At 56.3% G+C, this 13,045-nt stretch overlaps 7 protein-coding genes across 7 annotated transcripts; 5 read left to right on the plus strand and 2 right to left on the minus strand.

Annotated features, from left to right (window-relative positions):
• Positions 1 to 313: 313 nt before the first annotated feature.
• On the plus strand, positions 314 to 1,011 carry CcaverHIS019_0511440 (uncharacterized protein; the record flags this gene model as incomplete). The annotated part of the gene is made up of 4 exons (XM_060602382.1): positions 314 to 733; positions 767 to 774; positions 817 to 866; positions 992 to 1,011. The coding sequence occupies 4 exons, from the start codon at positions 314 to 316 to the stop codon at positions 1,009 to 1,011; spliced, it is 498 nt and encodes a 165-aa protein (XP_060458781.1).
• A 561-nt stretch (positions 1,012 to 1,572) lies between these two features.
• Positions 1,573 to 2,136, plus strand: CcaverHIS019_0511450 (uncharacterized protein; the record flags this gene model as incomplete). The annotated part of the gene is made up of 1 exon (XM_060602383.1): positions 1,573 to 2,136. The coding sequence occupies one exon, from the start codon at positions 1,573 to 1,575 to the stop codon at positions 2,134 to 2,136; it is 564 nt and encodes a 187-aa protein (XP_060458782.1).
• Positions 2,137 to 2,360: 224 nt separating this feature from the next.
• Positions 2,361 to 3,436, plus strand: CcaverHIS019_0511460 (uncharacterized protein; the record flags this gene model as incomplete). The annotated part of the gene is made up of 2 exons (XM_060602384.1): positions 2,361 to 2,547; positions 2,859 to 3,436. 2 exons carry the CDS (start codon positions 2,361 to 2,363, stop codon positions 3,434 to 3,436), a joined length of 765 nt encoding a protein of 254 aa, XP_060458783.1.
• Positions 3,437 to 6,550: 3,114 nt separating this feature from the next.
• CcaverHIS019_0511470 (uncharacterized protein) lies at positions 6,551 to 7,016 on the plus strand (the record flags this gene model as incomplete). The annotated part of the gene is made up of 2 exons (XM_060602385.1): positions 6,551 to 6,574; positions 6,711 to 7,016. 2 exons carry the CDS (start codon positions 6,551 to 6,553, stop codon positions 7,014 to 7,016), a joined length of 330 nt encoding a protein of 109 aa, XP_060458784.1.
• A 444-nt stretch (positions 7,017 to 7,460) lies between these two features.
• Positions 7,461 to 9,488, plus strand: CcaverHIS019_0511480 (uncharacterized protein; the record flags this gene model as incomplete). Its single annotated transcript, XM_060602386.1, has 5 exons — positions 7,461 to 7,500; positions 7,533 to 7,618; positions 7,730 to 8,378; positions 8,411 to 8,795; positions 8,828 to 9,488. 5 exons carry the CDS (start codon positions 7,461 to 7,463, stop codon positions 9,486 to 9,488), a joined length of 1,821 nt encoding a protein of 606 aa, XP_060458785.1.
• Positions 9,489 to 9,641: 153 nt separating this feature from the next.
• CcaverHIS019_0511490 (uncharacterized protein) lies at positions 9,642 to 10,277 on the minus strand (the record flags this gene model as incomplete). The annotated part of the gene is made up of 1 exon (XM_060602387.1): positions 9,642 to 10,277. One exon carries the CDS (start codon positions 10,275 to 10,277, stop codon positions 9,642 to 9,644), a length of 636 nt encoding a protein of 211 aa, XP_060458786.1.
• A 1,274-nt stretch (positions 10,278 to 11,551) lies between these two features.
• CcaverHIS019_0511500 (uncharacterized protein) lies at positions 11,552 to 12,340 on the minus strand (the record flags this gene model as incomplete). The annotated part of the gene is made up of 1 exon (XM_060602388.1): positions 11,552 to 12,340. One exon carries the CDS (start codon positions 12,338 to 12,340, stop codon positions 11,552 to 11,554), a length of 789 nt encoding a protein of 262 aa, XP_060458787.1.
• Positions 12,341 to 13,045: the final 705 nt, after the last annotated feature.

The following is a 13,045-nucleotide window of genomic DNA, read 5'->3' on the forward strand; positions in this document are numbered from 1 at the left end:
GGCGGCAGAGGGAGAACAACGCGTCAAGAGAAGAGTGGAGCGCGTATGTATATGTCGATGATGAAGACGAAGAGGGTGGCAAAATCAAGGTCATTACACGGACCGTGTTCGACGTCATTATGAGGGCTGTGCGCGCTGTGGGCTGCGGAATATTGACACCGCCACCCAACACGACACGTTCACTCGCCACCCAACACAACACTTTATCATCTCTCCCAATTCCCATCTGTCATTCTCCAATCCGCCATCTTAGCAGCGACGCACTCCCAACATCTGGAGCCCAGCAACCGCCACTACCCACCCACCCCTTGAAATGGCCACCCTAACCCCCGACGACTTCTGGGCGACCATCGCCTCGGCCTGGTCCCAAGTCCGTGGGGGCAAGCACGCAACCTCGGCAATCTGCACCAAGCGCTCGTACCTCCGTCCCGCAGCTGTACTGGCCATCAACGCCCTACTCCCCGACATGCTCAAGGCGCTTGAACGCTCTCTCCGTTCCTACAGCAAAGCCGACCTTCGCGCGTGGGACGAATACGTCCACGCTGCAGTTGACGAGCTTAACCGCCCTGACGTGCGTGCTGCCCTCGACTCGGCGTCCGACGACTCGTTCATGTTTGCACGTGCTTGGATCGTCTGTGCAGGGAGGGAGTACTACGCTTGTGTCGAGGGTATGCCCGCTGCTTTTGCGGTGCATTACCAGTGGGCGGACGACATTTTGTCGACCGCGCAGAGGGTTTATGAGAAACGGTATGGCAGCTGGGACTAGGCGTGTAGGTGAGTGAGAGGGGTGAAAAGCAGGAGGTTGCTGATGGCCAGACAACCACGCCAGGGACGGCGTTCGATGAGCGAGAGCCGCAGGATACGACGTGAGTTCCGCTGCGGACCGTCGCCAGCCATGGAGATGCTCTGCTGTCGGTGCGCGTCTGCACTGCCTTCGCCGAGCATTTCGCGGATCGTCGAGCAACCTCATGACAGCTTGCGCTAACACCAGACCAAAACGACGAGATGTAGACAGCGCACTGTGTAGAAGGGTAGACATGTAGAGCTTGACCGCACGGCGAACACGGTTGATGCTCACCTCTGCCGAGGGCGTTGTACTGACACTTGCGCAGAGCAGCGGGAGAAGGTGAGGGCGCTCGCTTCGGCCATGCGTAGAAGAGTGCCGCTTTGCCTGCTGGTGCTGACCAGGGGGTTTCGAGGCGACGCCTCCGTGGCGTCGGAAGACTAAGCATGCAGCCCAGAGGCAGCAGGAGTACGGCTGGGAGTACGGATGGCAGGCCGCCATGTATACTGGTGGTTGCGAGATAACCAGCGCTGGGGGAGACTGGGGAGGTCATCAACGTGAGGAGAGCGGACACAGTCAACCTTCCCCACTGTCGGCTGTCAACCACATCTCTCTCACTCTACCTCTCCACACTACCTCTTCTTGTCCGTCGCTTACACCTTCTCAAACCTACATCTAACCTCCTGTGACTCCTCGCCTCCCGTCACTCCTCACCTCCTGTCGCTCCTCACCTCCTGTCACTCCTCACCTCCCCATCACACATCCTGTTTCCTGTGCAACCTGTCACAATGGCCTTCCCTCCGAACCTCACTTCAATGCCCGACCACCAGAAACTCGACTTCAACCCGACCACGCCCACCGCTTCACCGTACCCCGACCCATCTTCTGACATGAGATTTGACCTCTTCTGGTTCACTTTCGAACAGGCATGGAAAGGCGTCGCAGCAATACCGTCAGATGAGGCTCTCAACCGCCACGACATCCTCACCAACCCGACTCACGAGGCACACAAATTCTTCCTCTTCTTCCTCTCATCCATACTGGCCGACCTAAGCTACCACGACAGGCTCGAGTGGGGACGGTGCTTTGAGACAATGGTCATCCATTACCTGTATTTCTGCCGCAAAGCTGAGCCCATAGCCCCATTCGAGCCTGAGATTGCCGCATTCTACCTCGCCCTGGGCTCCGACGCATATAACGAGAGGATCAACAACCTAGCCTCGGTGCCCACGAACGCCTTGGTGCCGATATACCGCCTTGTCCCACTGTGGAGGGTAGCGTTGGACGCGATTGGCAAGTACCATGCCTTGCTTGCGGAAGAGCCGACTGCTGCAGAGACCGAGTCCTCCTAGAAGTGAGTGACATGATCTACTGTGCTGATGCTAGGGCATAAGCGGAACATACACAGATACTAGCGGCGGAATGTAACCTGCTGTTGCCATCACGGGACGTTTGGGGCGAGGAGTTTGTGTGGAATTCGGGTTGAGTGGGCTCTGGCATGACCATCACTCGGCTTGTGGCACAGTGGCGGAAGAGATCAATCAAACGCTCAACACTGACTCACAACACAACACTAATGATCCAAGCACACTCATCTCCCGCACCCATATCATTCCCGTCTATCGTCTATAAAGCAGATGTCGGATCGTTCCCAGCCTCCCACCATCTCCTGTCACGCTCCCTCCTGTTCACGCTCCACGCCTGTGGCAACGAGATCGTCATTCTCATCCTCAGCCACCGCCACCCACCCAACCTCGTCGCTGGTACCTTCAATCTGCAATCAACTCCCCCTGGCAAACACGCAATCACATCTCCAGACATCCCCCTTGACCTATTGACTAGCGCAAGCGAACGCCACTGTGCCTCATGTCCGGAATCCCCACCCGCCGCAGTTTGCGCATTCGTCAGGCGGCTCTACGCCTCAACTCGCCTATAGTTCCTCATCAGCCAACCGGTGAAAACACCCACAGTGCGGCCAATAACCATAACAACCCCCGTAATCTTCCCCGTCGAGTCGCCGAGCTGCAACCTGGAGCTGTACAAGATGCTTCCCGTTCGACGGCTACTGACGCAGTCAACGGCCCAGGCCCTGCCACTGCGGGCTCAGCCCTTCGCTCCAACGGGCGGATCCAAACCGTACTCATATGCGTTGGGTCTGGCCCAAACGGCCTGGGTCTGTACCAGAAGCAGGCCGACTTCGCCCACTTCTGGAACCTCTTCGAGATGACCTGGTCTGCGATATCGGGGGGTTTATCTCCCGAAATGCGGGGATTTGACCGCCCTGCTCTGCTGGCTCTCCCGTTGGTGCAGGACACGTTCTGCACATACTTTGAGGCTTTGTTCTCGTGGTTGACGCCCGCAGAGCAGGACAACTGGGCCAAGTGCTTTGAGGTCAAGTGGATGGTCACGATCGTCCAGCCAGGCGGGCAGCAGGCGTCTTTGGAGGAGTGCGCGTTCCTCATCGCGTGCGGTGAGGCTGTGTGCAACGAGCGCCAACGCGCCAAGCTCGGCGTATGGCCTATCTACACATGGCCCACTTTCACTTGTCCTCGTATGGCGCGACTTGGGGGAACACAGGTTCATTGGCTATACCAGCGCATCGGAGTTGCCCAATTCCACCAAGACTACTTTAGCCGACTGGCTCAGTTTTGAAAGGCTTCACCACCTTCTCTCAGCCTATTTTACTTCCAAAACCCAACGTTCTCCATCTCGACAATCTTGAATCTTGTCACTTCTCATCCATCACCAATACAAATGTCCCCGACCTTCTCCCGTTCCGTACACACTCCGTATACGCCCCAGCCGCTATTTACCCTAGAACGGTTCTGGTCGGTTATTCACCTTTCGTGGATGAGTGAAGGTATTCCAATGTACAACGTTCAATACCACATCACGCCAACCGACCCCCTCGTCCATCTCGTCGTCCAAACGATTCGACACACGCTCGGTATCATGAGTCTCGAAGACAAGATCGAGTGGATACGACACTATGGCATCCTGCAAAGGCGCGCAGGGCACAGTATCCCACCTGAAGTGGTCGCGTGGTACATCCTCAAGGGCGAGGAGCATTACGAGAGCGTCTGCAACGGTTCGGAAGACGCTCCCAGCGAAAGCTGGTGCGACAACCGGTGCTACGGGTTGGCGCGATTCGTCGCCCGCCTTCTCCCACTTCTTCAAGGTGCTGGATATCCAGCAGAGCCTTCCTTTGGTTCAGTTTCTTGGCAATGAGTGATTGCGCAACTTTCATCAATCTCACTTCTCGGGCCTCCTCTCCACTTTACACACGTGTTCCCTGCCTTGCTCCTCTCAACCCCCAACAATCCCTAGCTCAATAAACCATGCCGTGCCCTCTTGGTCTTATCGACAGCATTCACTCCCCCACAGTCTTCGCTAAGCTGTAGCTCAACTTTCCCAAGGTTTTTGGAAACGATTGGCGAGTTGTGGAAAAAGGCGGAGACGAAGCTTTCATCAGCACTCGGCTCAAACCTCGAGCAGAACTCATCTCGGTTACACCATCAAGAGCTCAAGTACGCCCTCGGCATCATGTGCCTCGACAATAAGATCAATTGAATCACTTGCTTCGACCTTACAGTATCCTCTATTTGCGTGGTTCCCTCCTCTGCCCAACTGTTGCAACATTTGACATCCTCCCCAGCGTACAGCGATATGATGGCCTCAAAGCGTGTCCCCAAAGCGCGGCGGCAACGCGTCGGGCTCTTGGAGCATCGCCAGAGTTTTGGGACTGTACATTGAGGTTCTTCTCCCCTCTCCTGCCTCCGCCAGAAGCAGGTCGAGAGGTTTGATGGAGCTTTTCCCCCAGCCAGATCCTATCGCAACCACGTAGACATGCTTGGGATACATCGACTCCGCCATATTTTCTTCGTTGTATGACTTGAGTAATGCACCGGTACACTTGAGTTGGAATAAGGGAGGGGTACGATGTGTTACAACGCTCGCACCGTTGCGAGACAGGCTGAAGCCCAGTCCCAAACCCAAGGCGAGGTTCCAACCTTCCTCGAACGTCAACCGCCCACTATCCACATATCTTCCTCATCTCAATTAGTCTTTGTCCCGAGCTATCATTACCTACGTCCTCTTCCCACTCTTAAACTCCTAACGCTACGATATTAGGAGCAGAGTAAGGAGAGGAGCATATACTGGTTCATGTAGTCTACACGTTGAATGGACTCAGAGTTGGACAGACGGACAAGTAGCCAGAAGTGGTGTTCGCCCAGTCAACCTGCCTTCCTTACTGTATCCCACTGACCCGAGGGATACTAATTTGACTGTGATTTCTCTCCCCTCTCCTCTCTCTCTGTCTTTCGTCCTCTCACAGCTGTCACCTACCAAACCTGCCTTCTCTCATCACCATGCATCCCAACTCCATCAACACGACCCACGTCCTCAACATGATCCGCAATGCCTGGCACCTCGTCGACAACGCCCGAGTTATCAACCTCCTCAGATTAGACCCCACCCCAGAGAGAATACAAGATGTCAACGCGCTCCTTCCTCACCTCATCCAAGTCCTCGAGAACATGATAACATCAGAAAACTACACAGCCGCAGACGTCAATAAGTGGCACGCAGCATACAGCGCCGGAATCCTGGCGATGCGAAGAGCAGCAAATATTGCGGGCCACCCGATCTTCCCCGGCCACGTATACTCATTCATCATCGCAACCGGTCATGCTCCAAAAGCCGAAGTCGCCACCGAACTGGGTGAGGCTGTAAGAGATACGGGGGAGCTCCGATACATACTCCTCAGCCACAAACGGGCGCATGCGCGTCAACGACGTGCCATGGGTGCTGTTCTTCGAAGTGAGTCAACTGGCTTTCTGGCTGACATCAAGCCGTCTCGAGAAGCTGACGGGGCCACCCTAGTCGCGGCCACCCCCGACGTCGACAGGTAATCGCGGGCTCGACTCGTCCCCTGCAACTCATGCACATACACTACCTGCTTCACTCTACATTCTGTAGCTGTGAGATGCTTCGCTTTGTCTCGGTGCAGGCGTCCAAGTGTAGTACGGGTGAGTACTGCGGTAAACCTGACTCATTCTTTCACCTCGACCCTATTGCCCTATACTGTCAGCTACCTGTCTACTGCCAACTGGATGCATTTGGAATACCTGCCGGCATCTGCTCGCTCCTGGCTACATGGATCACCGTAGCCCACAGACTCGCTGCTCCCTTCACTCACGATGCTCTGGTGCATACTGTTCAGGCCTCTTGGGGGAGTCAGCATGTATTCGTCTCGTCTGGAGGTTCGCCCGGCTATGGGGAAGCGCATCAAGACCTCTGGGGACACAGTTGATCTTGTCGCAAATTCGACATGCTGTTGGGAAGTGGGGAACATGTACGTGGTTGTTATCTGGAGCGAGCGATATCAATCAGACTGATACTCCATTGTCGCGCAGTCCAGGAACTCGAGCGGTCGCGGCCTGCCAGAGGCATCAGTAGGTTGCTTACTGATGGTATGGTGGTAAGAATCCCGCAGTGTCAATGGCTGGATTATTAGAATTGATCATTGTTATTGTCAAGCTTGGCACTGATGACTTGCTGCGCATTAGAGGCCGGTTTGGCCCCCCCATATCCTCAAGACTGCTCACATGCCCCAACACTCTTCCATAACTCACCCTCCACGTCTCCACTTCTTTTCCGCCTCCTTCTCAATAACGCATCGCTATCATTTTCAATCACTCCACTCTCACCCCGGGACCCACCAACATCAGTGTCTCGACCGCGCCTCGACTCCGAGAACGCGTAATGGCCCTCAGCACTGGGCTCGGCGTTGGTCCATGCCCGCGCGTCCGTCGCCGCCGTCGGTCAGAAGCCTGCCGAGGGATTCTACTCCAACCCCGGGGGCCACAGGGCTGGGCTGGTCGTACCCGCCCAAGATGCTTGGCGTCGCGAAGATTTCCACTAGGAGCCCAAGAATGCTCCCCCAGAGGCGCCCGAGGCCACAGCCACCACCACAGCCACCGCCAGCGGCGAATGTGGCGACGACTTCAAACGGCCGCACGTAGACGTAGAGCATCGACGAGACCGATTCGCCTCCCAACACGCCGCTTGTCACCCCGCCAAGGCCATGGTCACTTGCATCCAGGACGACGCCGAGCTCAACGCAACTGGCACGTTCAAGGCGCCCGGCTCGTTCGAGGACGTCGGCTACACGCACACGCCGGACGCAAACTTGGGCGAACCGATCGAGGACGGCTGTGACGGATGGTAGAGTGAGTGGTTTGAACGGAGGCGCCGGCCCGTTTTGCGTTTTGGGTGACTCAGGGTCTTGCCGCGTCAGTGTACCTGGTACCACAGTCGTACACTGTAGACTCTTGTTGCCAAGTTTGTGGTTTGGTGCACGAGCAGGGGCATGCAACCATCTCATATCATCAACTTCCGAGAATGCTCATCGGCGCCCGTATGAACTGTGGTGACACTTGGGCTACAAACCCTTGGATGGTGGTGTCTTCGGCGATCGCCGCAGTGTTACCTGGTGGGTGGGCGGATGGCTGTGGGGAAGGAAGTAGGTCCCACTGCCGGTAGTAGGTAACCGGACTTACCATACACGACAGGAAATCAGCCTCACAGTCAAACCACAATGCCTTTTCTATAGACGGGTCCTCTATCGCACATTCTTCCTCTTCTAACTTTCCGACTTGACATACTACCCAACATGGCGACCCAGGCCCCCAAACCGCCATCGTTCGCTGAGAGTGAGTACGCGACGCGCCGGCGCTGACAGCAGTCGACCGGCAGCTCTGTGTCCCTGGCACGCCCTTCGAGCTTGAGACAGTGCAGATCAACGGGCTCACGAACACGGTGTGGAAGCATGTGAGTTTAGTGTCAGAGACACGGTCACATCTGGGGGTGGCAGCTCGCGAAACACACGCATTCTGTGTGCCCCCATATCTCTCGGTGGCCCCGCAGCAACGCTGACAGCAGATGCCAAAGGTCTTCCGCCCGTACCTCCTTGGCAGCCTTGCCAAGTTCTCCGACCAGGTCCTCATCAATGCCCCCGCGGCAGAGCCTGCGCCAGTGACGGAGCGCGTCGACTGGACTTTCGGCCAGGTGCGCCAGCTTTCTCTGGCACTCGCGGCGTGGATGGCGGCGCGCGGTGTCAAGCAGGGCTCACTCGTCGGCGTTGTGGGCTACAACACTGCCGAGTGGATCATCACCTGGGTGGCGATCCACGCCCTCGGTGCCGTTCCCGTCATGGTCAACGCCGCGACCCAGGCCGACAGCATGGCTCACTGCCTGAAACTCACCAAGCCCGAGCTGGTTCTTTGCGACGCGACGACGGCTGTCGCCCTGTCCAGCCTTGCTGGGCAGCTCAAGGAGGGTGGTGTCGGGCCCCTCTACTCGTGGCAGGACACGACGCATCTCGGCAAATGCAGCGTCGAGAGGATCGACCTGGCCAAACTCCAAGTCACGGCGGCTCAGATCAAGGCCGTCGAGGAGGGTAAGGGTATCACCGACCTGGGTCCAGAGAGCGACGGTGTCATCTTCTTCACCTCTGGCACGACCGGATACCCCAAGGCCGTGCTCAGCTCGCAGCGCGCCGCGTTGCACGGCGTCATCTCTTCCGTCTACCGTACGTACTGGTGTCTAAAACGCTGACTTCAGCTCTTGCCCGCCTGGCTATGCGCCAGGGTGCGCCAGCATCGATGGTGCTCGACATGGTAGCAAACCCACCGCAGGAAGACCCCAACGTCATCCTCATGGCGGTTCCGTTCTTCCACGTCACGGGATGCCTGTCGATCCTGCTCAAGGCCATTGGAGACGGTAACACCATGATCACGATGCGCCGGTGGGACGTGCCGGAGGCTTGCCGCCTCATGGTCAAGTACGGTGTCAACGTCGTCTCGGGCGTGCCTGTCATTCTTCTTGCCGTCATGCAGTCGGGCCTGCTCCCCAAGGACTTCAAGCTCAAGTTTGCGAGCTATGGAGGCGCACCGGCGCCAGAGCGTATGCCTGGAGATATCAAGAAGCGGTGGCCCGAGATGATTTCGTGAGTTATTTTTTCGAGTACGTTGACACCAGCGCGACGGCGTGGGGTATGACTGAGACGAATGCCGTTCACTCGGTGTTTGGAGGCGAGGACTACGTCACTTATCCCAAGAGCGCGGGGGCTGGGTTACCTGTCAACGAGTTGCGCATCGTCGATCCCGAGACTCGTCGCCCCCTGCCCACTCGGAGTGTGGGTGTGATCGAGGCGCGCGGGATGAACATCATGAAGGGGTACTTGAACGACAGCGAGGCCACAGCCAAGGCTATCAACTCCGAGGGCTGGCTCGACACCGGTGATGTTGGATGGATGGACGAGAACGAGCTGCTGTACATCTCGGACCGTGCAAAGGACATTATCATCCGCGGCGGCGAGAACATTTCGTCCGAGGAGGTCGAGAACGCCGTCTTCCGCGACGACCGCATCTCCGAGTGCGCGGCCGTTCCCGTGCCCGACGACATCCTCGGCGAGTTGGTCGCCATCGCCGTGTCCCTCAACCCTGGGGCAAAGGCAACGCCAGAGGACGTCCAGGCGACGGTGCACTCGCGCGTGCGCTCTCCTGCCCGCCCCGTGTTTGTCTACGTTTCTGATGAGCCTCTGCCGCGTAACGCCAACGGCAAGCTCATCAAGACCGAGATCAAGAAGGCGGTGCAGGCTCTGTATGCGCAGAAGAAGCGCCGCGAGTCCAAGCTCTAGTGATCGGTAGAGGATATAGAGATGGATTGTCTGAAGAATCGGCAGGGTTTGGGAGAATTCCGGGGTGGGATCGAACGTGCAGCTTCAAGGCAAGTGAATATCCGCCAGCAGCCTGCAGCCTAACATAAGGTACAGGGGACGTCGTATGTCAAGCTACAAGTCCTCTCTGGTGGCTGTCCCTTCCTGCACAGAGCGCAAGTGGGCACGGAAGGCGGCTACTTGCTCCTGTTCGTCACGATCATCATCAGAGCTGGGGCCGGAGCTGGAGCTACTATCACTCGTCTTGATCGGGGCCGCCTTGCGGCCGTTCTCGCCGTTCTCTTGTTTCTCGCGGCGGAGGCCATGAGCGAGTTGCAGTAGGCCGGGACAGCCGGTCTTGTAGCCGCTGATGCGGAAGTACTTGCTAGGCTCGTGTTCGATGGCGGTGTAGAACCGGCGCCCAATCGCGACCACCCAAGCACCCATGGCGGGGAAGTTGTGCTCGTCGGTGTTGAGCACCATGCGGATCTGCCAGTCATCGAGGACGCTGATAAAGTTTTGGAGGTGCTCCGTCCAGGCGCCGAACTCGTCACTGCTGAAGTACTGGAGGATATGGGTGAGAGCCTCGATGAAATCGGGCAACTTGGATAAAACAGTCCTGGTGGCTTTGGTCAGGTCGATGTTGTCACTAAAGTTGACCATGGCCTCACGGGCGTTACCGACATCGACGAAAGCCCAAGCAGCCTCGATTGTGGCCCAGAATCCTTCACGCGTAGGGCAGCGAAGCGGGTTTAAGGACGGAGCGAGCATGTTGTGTTGTTCGGCGAAGCGGCAGAAGTTTGGGGGAGCGTTGTATTGCTAAGCCACGAGTGGATTGAGGAGAAGAAGATGAGCGCAGGTAGGGAGAAAGGGGCCGCAAGAGGTGGTATTGGGTGAAGAGGATAGAATGTGGGTTGTGGGAGGTAGGAGGATGTCCAAGGATGGGAGGGGCACAAGTGGTGCGGAGAGGATGTTGAGAAGGGTGATGCAGGGAACTGGGAAGCCGTTGGGGGGGATGAAGGCGTGGAGTAGTAACAAGACGCGGGTTGATTGAACAAGTGTGATGATGATGGAGTGGGAGAAGGTGAGAGATCAGGCTCGGGGGGATATTGTATACAATGGCCAAGGAAGGCGAGACGTTTACGGTTTAAACAGACCAAGTTATGGATTCTACTGGTGGGGGTAGGATGACTGGGGCTGCTCAATCATCGTTCTACATTTGTCGGCGCCAACAAAGACGGGTATTGGGAGCGATCTGAACGATTTGAGGATCCTGGGTGCTGGTAGAGGCAGAGGCTGTCGCCGTCTCCTGGAAGATCTGGGTTGGACTGGACTCTGGGTGTGCCTTTGGGCTCGACTCGGAGCTGTCCTGATTCAGAAGGCCCAACCCATGGTAACGACCCAGCATTCGGGAGCGTGGTCTGCGTTTCGGCCTTCGGCAAGGAACTCGTATTCGGGAACGTCGAGGGTATCTACCAGGTCGCTGATCTTGTTGTCGAGCTGGAGCTGCTTGATACTCTGCGAGAATTGATGAGAGAGTGTGGTAGAAGTTGGGCAGGATGATGTTGAAGCCGTCGACGGCTTCGATAATCTCGGAGTCGTTCTCGAACGCGAGGAGGGCATGTTGCTGGTAGTGATTATCAACTAGGACAGTGTCCCAAGCTTCTTGTATGACCGTCCAGAAAGCTGGTCGTCTGCGAAAACTGAGGCGGGTGGAGAGGAATCTAAAGGTGGACAAGTGGTTGGTGAGGACGAAGAGGGGCATGGGGTTGTCGTACAGGTGTCTATAGCAGTGATATATGTCGACGTGGGAAAGCGATTCAAGGGAAGGCAGGGAACGTGCGTAGATGTTTGAGAATGAGAGGTGAAGGCATTAGTCGTCGACTGTTAAAAAATCATAATCCTCCCAGAAACACCATACAAGGAAGGTGGATTAGTATGTATTCAATTGTAGGGAGCACGGCTTGGTTGTAAAGCTGCAGAAACCTCATTTATGGAACTATGACACTACAGACACTGTTGAAGGCCTTCCTCCCATCTACTATCTACTGGGTGAACGCCTCGATACTGGCGCCGAACTTGCGCTCGTACATCTCCGGGGCAAGCTCAATAATCTTGTGACAGTGCGCACCGCGGAAAGCCTCAAACATATCAGGCTTCGCCGTGAGAGCGATGTAAACGTCCAAGCCGGCGGCGATAACCCAGGCGCGGGCGAGACTCCACTCGGTGTCGTTACCAGCGAGGACCTCGCGGACCGGGTCGATGTCCATGCGGTCGAACATGCCCTGCGCAATCCCGTTCCAGGCACTCAGCGCGTCGGCCGCGTAGTGGTCGAGCCTCGACTCGAGGACGTGGAGCATTAGCGGCATGTTGTCGTTGATGTCATTGAACAGGTGTGTGAGATCATCGGCGCCCAACTTGTTGGTGCGGATCCTGGTGATGAGGGATGCGTGGCCGTGGCAACCCACGATAGCCCAAGCAGACCGGATGGTGTCCCAGAAGCTGCTGCGGGAGTAAATGTGGGGATACTGGCTCTCGGTGGCGTCCATGATGGCAGTGGCGATGATGATGGCCTTGCCGTTGCTGAGACCCCAGAAGTTGTCACTGTCGCTCAGGGTGCTGAAGGCGGTGTTGGAGGAGTCGGTGTCCGAGCCCGTGTCCGAGTTGGTGTCCGAGTTCGCGGTGAGGTTGAGGTCGGTGTCCGGGTCTACGGTGCGGTTGAGGGTGGCGAGATCAGCGCGAAGGGGGTGTACGATGCCATCGTTGATCCAGTTCGACTGGGGAAGGTTGTGTGCGTACACACGGACAGCGAGGGGAGACTGGTGAAGAGACATAACAAGTGGAAGTGTTTAGACAGAAAGGTGAGTTGTTTGGGAGTGGTGTTGAGAGAGTGAGAGTTGTTGAAAATAAGAGGTGATGGCAAGCGTTAAATAGTAATAGTTGATAGTAGCCATTCTTTGAGATGGATCACGCAGAAATGAGACAGTTCCATTCAATTGTCGCAACATTGAGTTGATTCCAACCAAATTCGACTCGAGCGGGGTCGCTTTGCTTAAGAATCCGGAGAAAAGAACAAAAACCATGACTTGCTTGAGGTGTAGCGATCCCGTGTACCAGGGTCTGTCGCTCACTGATCCTGAGCAGTCGGTGGACGCGTCCAGAGATGATGAAAGAAGAGGCTAGTACATGAGACTGTCTCAGCTGTGACGACGTGACGAATTGGATCTCAAACCTTCATTGTTGGTCAGCTGGTCAGCACAGTTAGACAATTAGATATACTGAGTAATGTCAATAGACTGATGCGCTCAGGGTGTCAAGTACATGTATCCTATTCTATTGTGAAACAATCAGGCTGCCAAGTTTCGCATCCGCCGAGCTACCGAATGCCCGCCTTCATCTGTGTGCTTCCCTGATACTAACCATTGGTGCTACCTCACAAATGCATTACGTCGTTACAGGAATTATAGGAACGCATAGTCTTTGCACTGCTTTCACACTTGATGCTGGCGCTCATAGTCAATTCGTGGCGGGTTTCACTC

This window comes from Cutaneotrichosporon cavernicola (genome assembly GCF_030864355.1).
Source record: "Cutaneotrichosporon cavernicola HIS019 DNA, chromosome: 5".
Classification (NCBI taxonomy): Eukaryota; Fungi; Basidiomycota; class Tremellomycetes; order Trichosporonales; family Trichosporonaceae; genus Cutaneotrichosporon; species Cutaneotrichosporon cavernicola.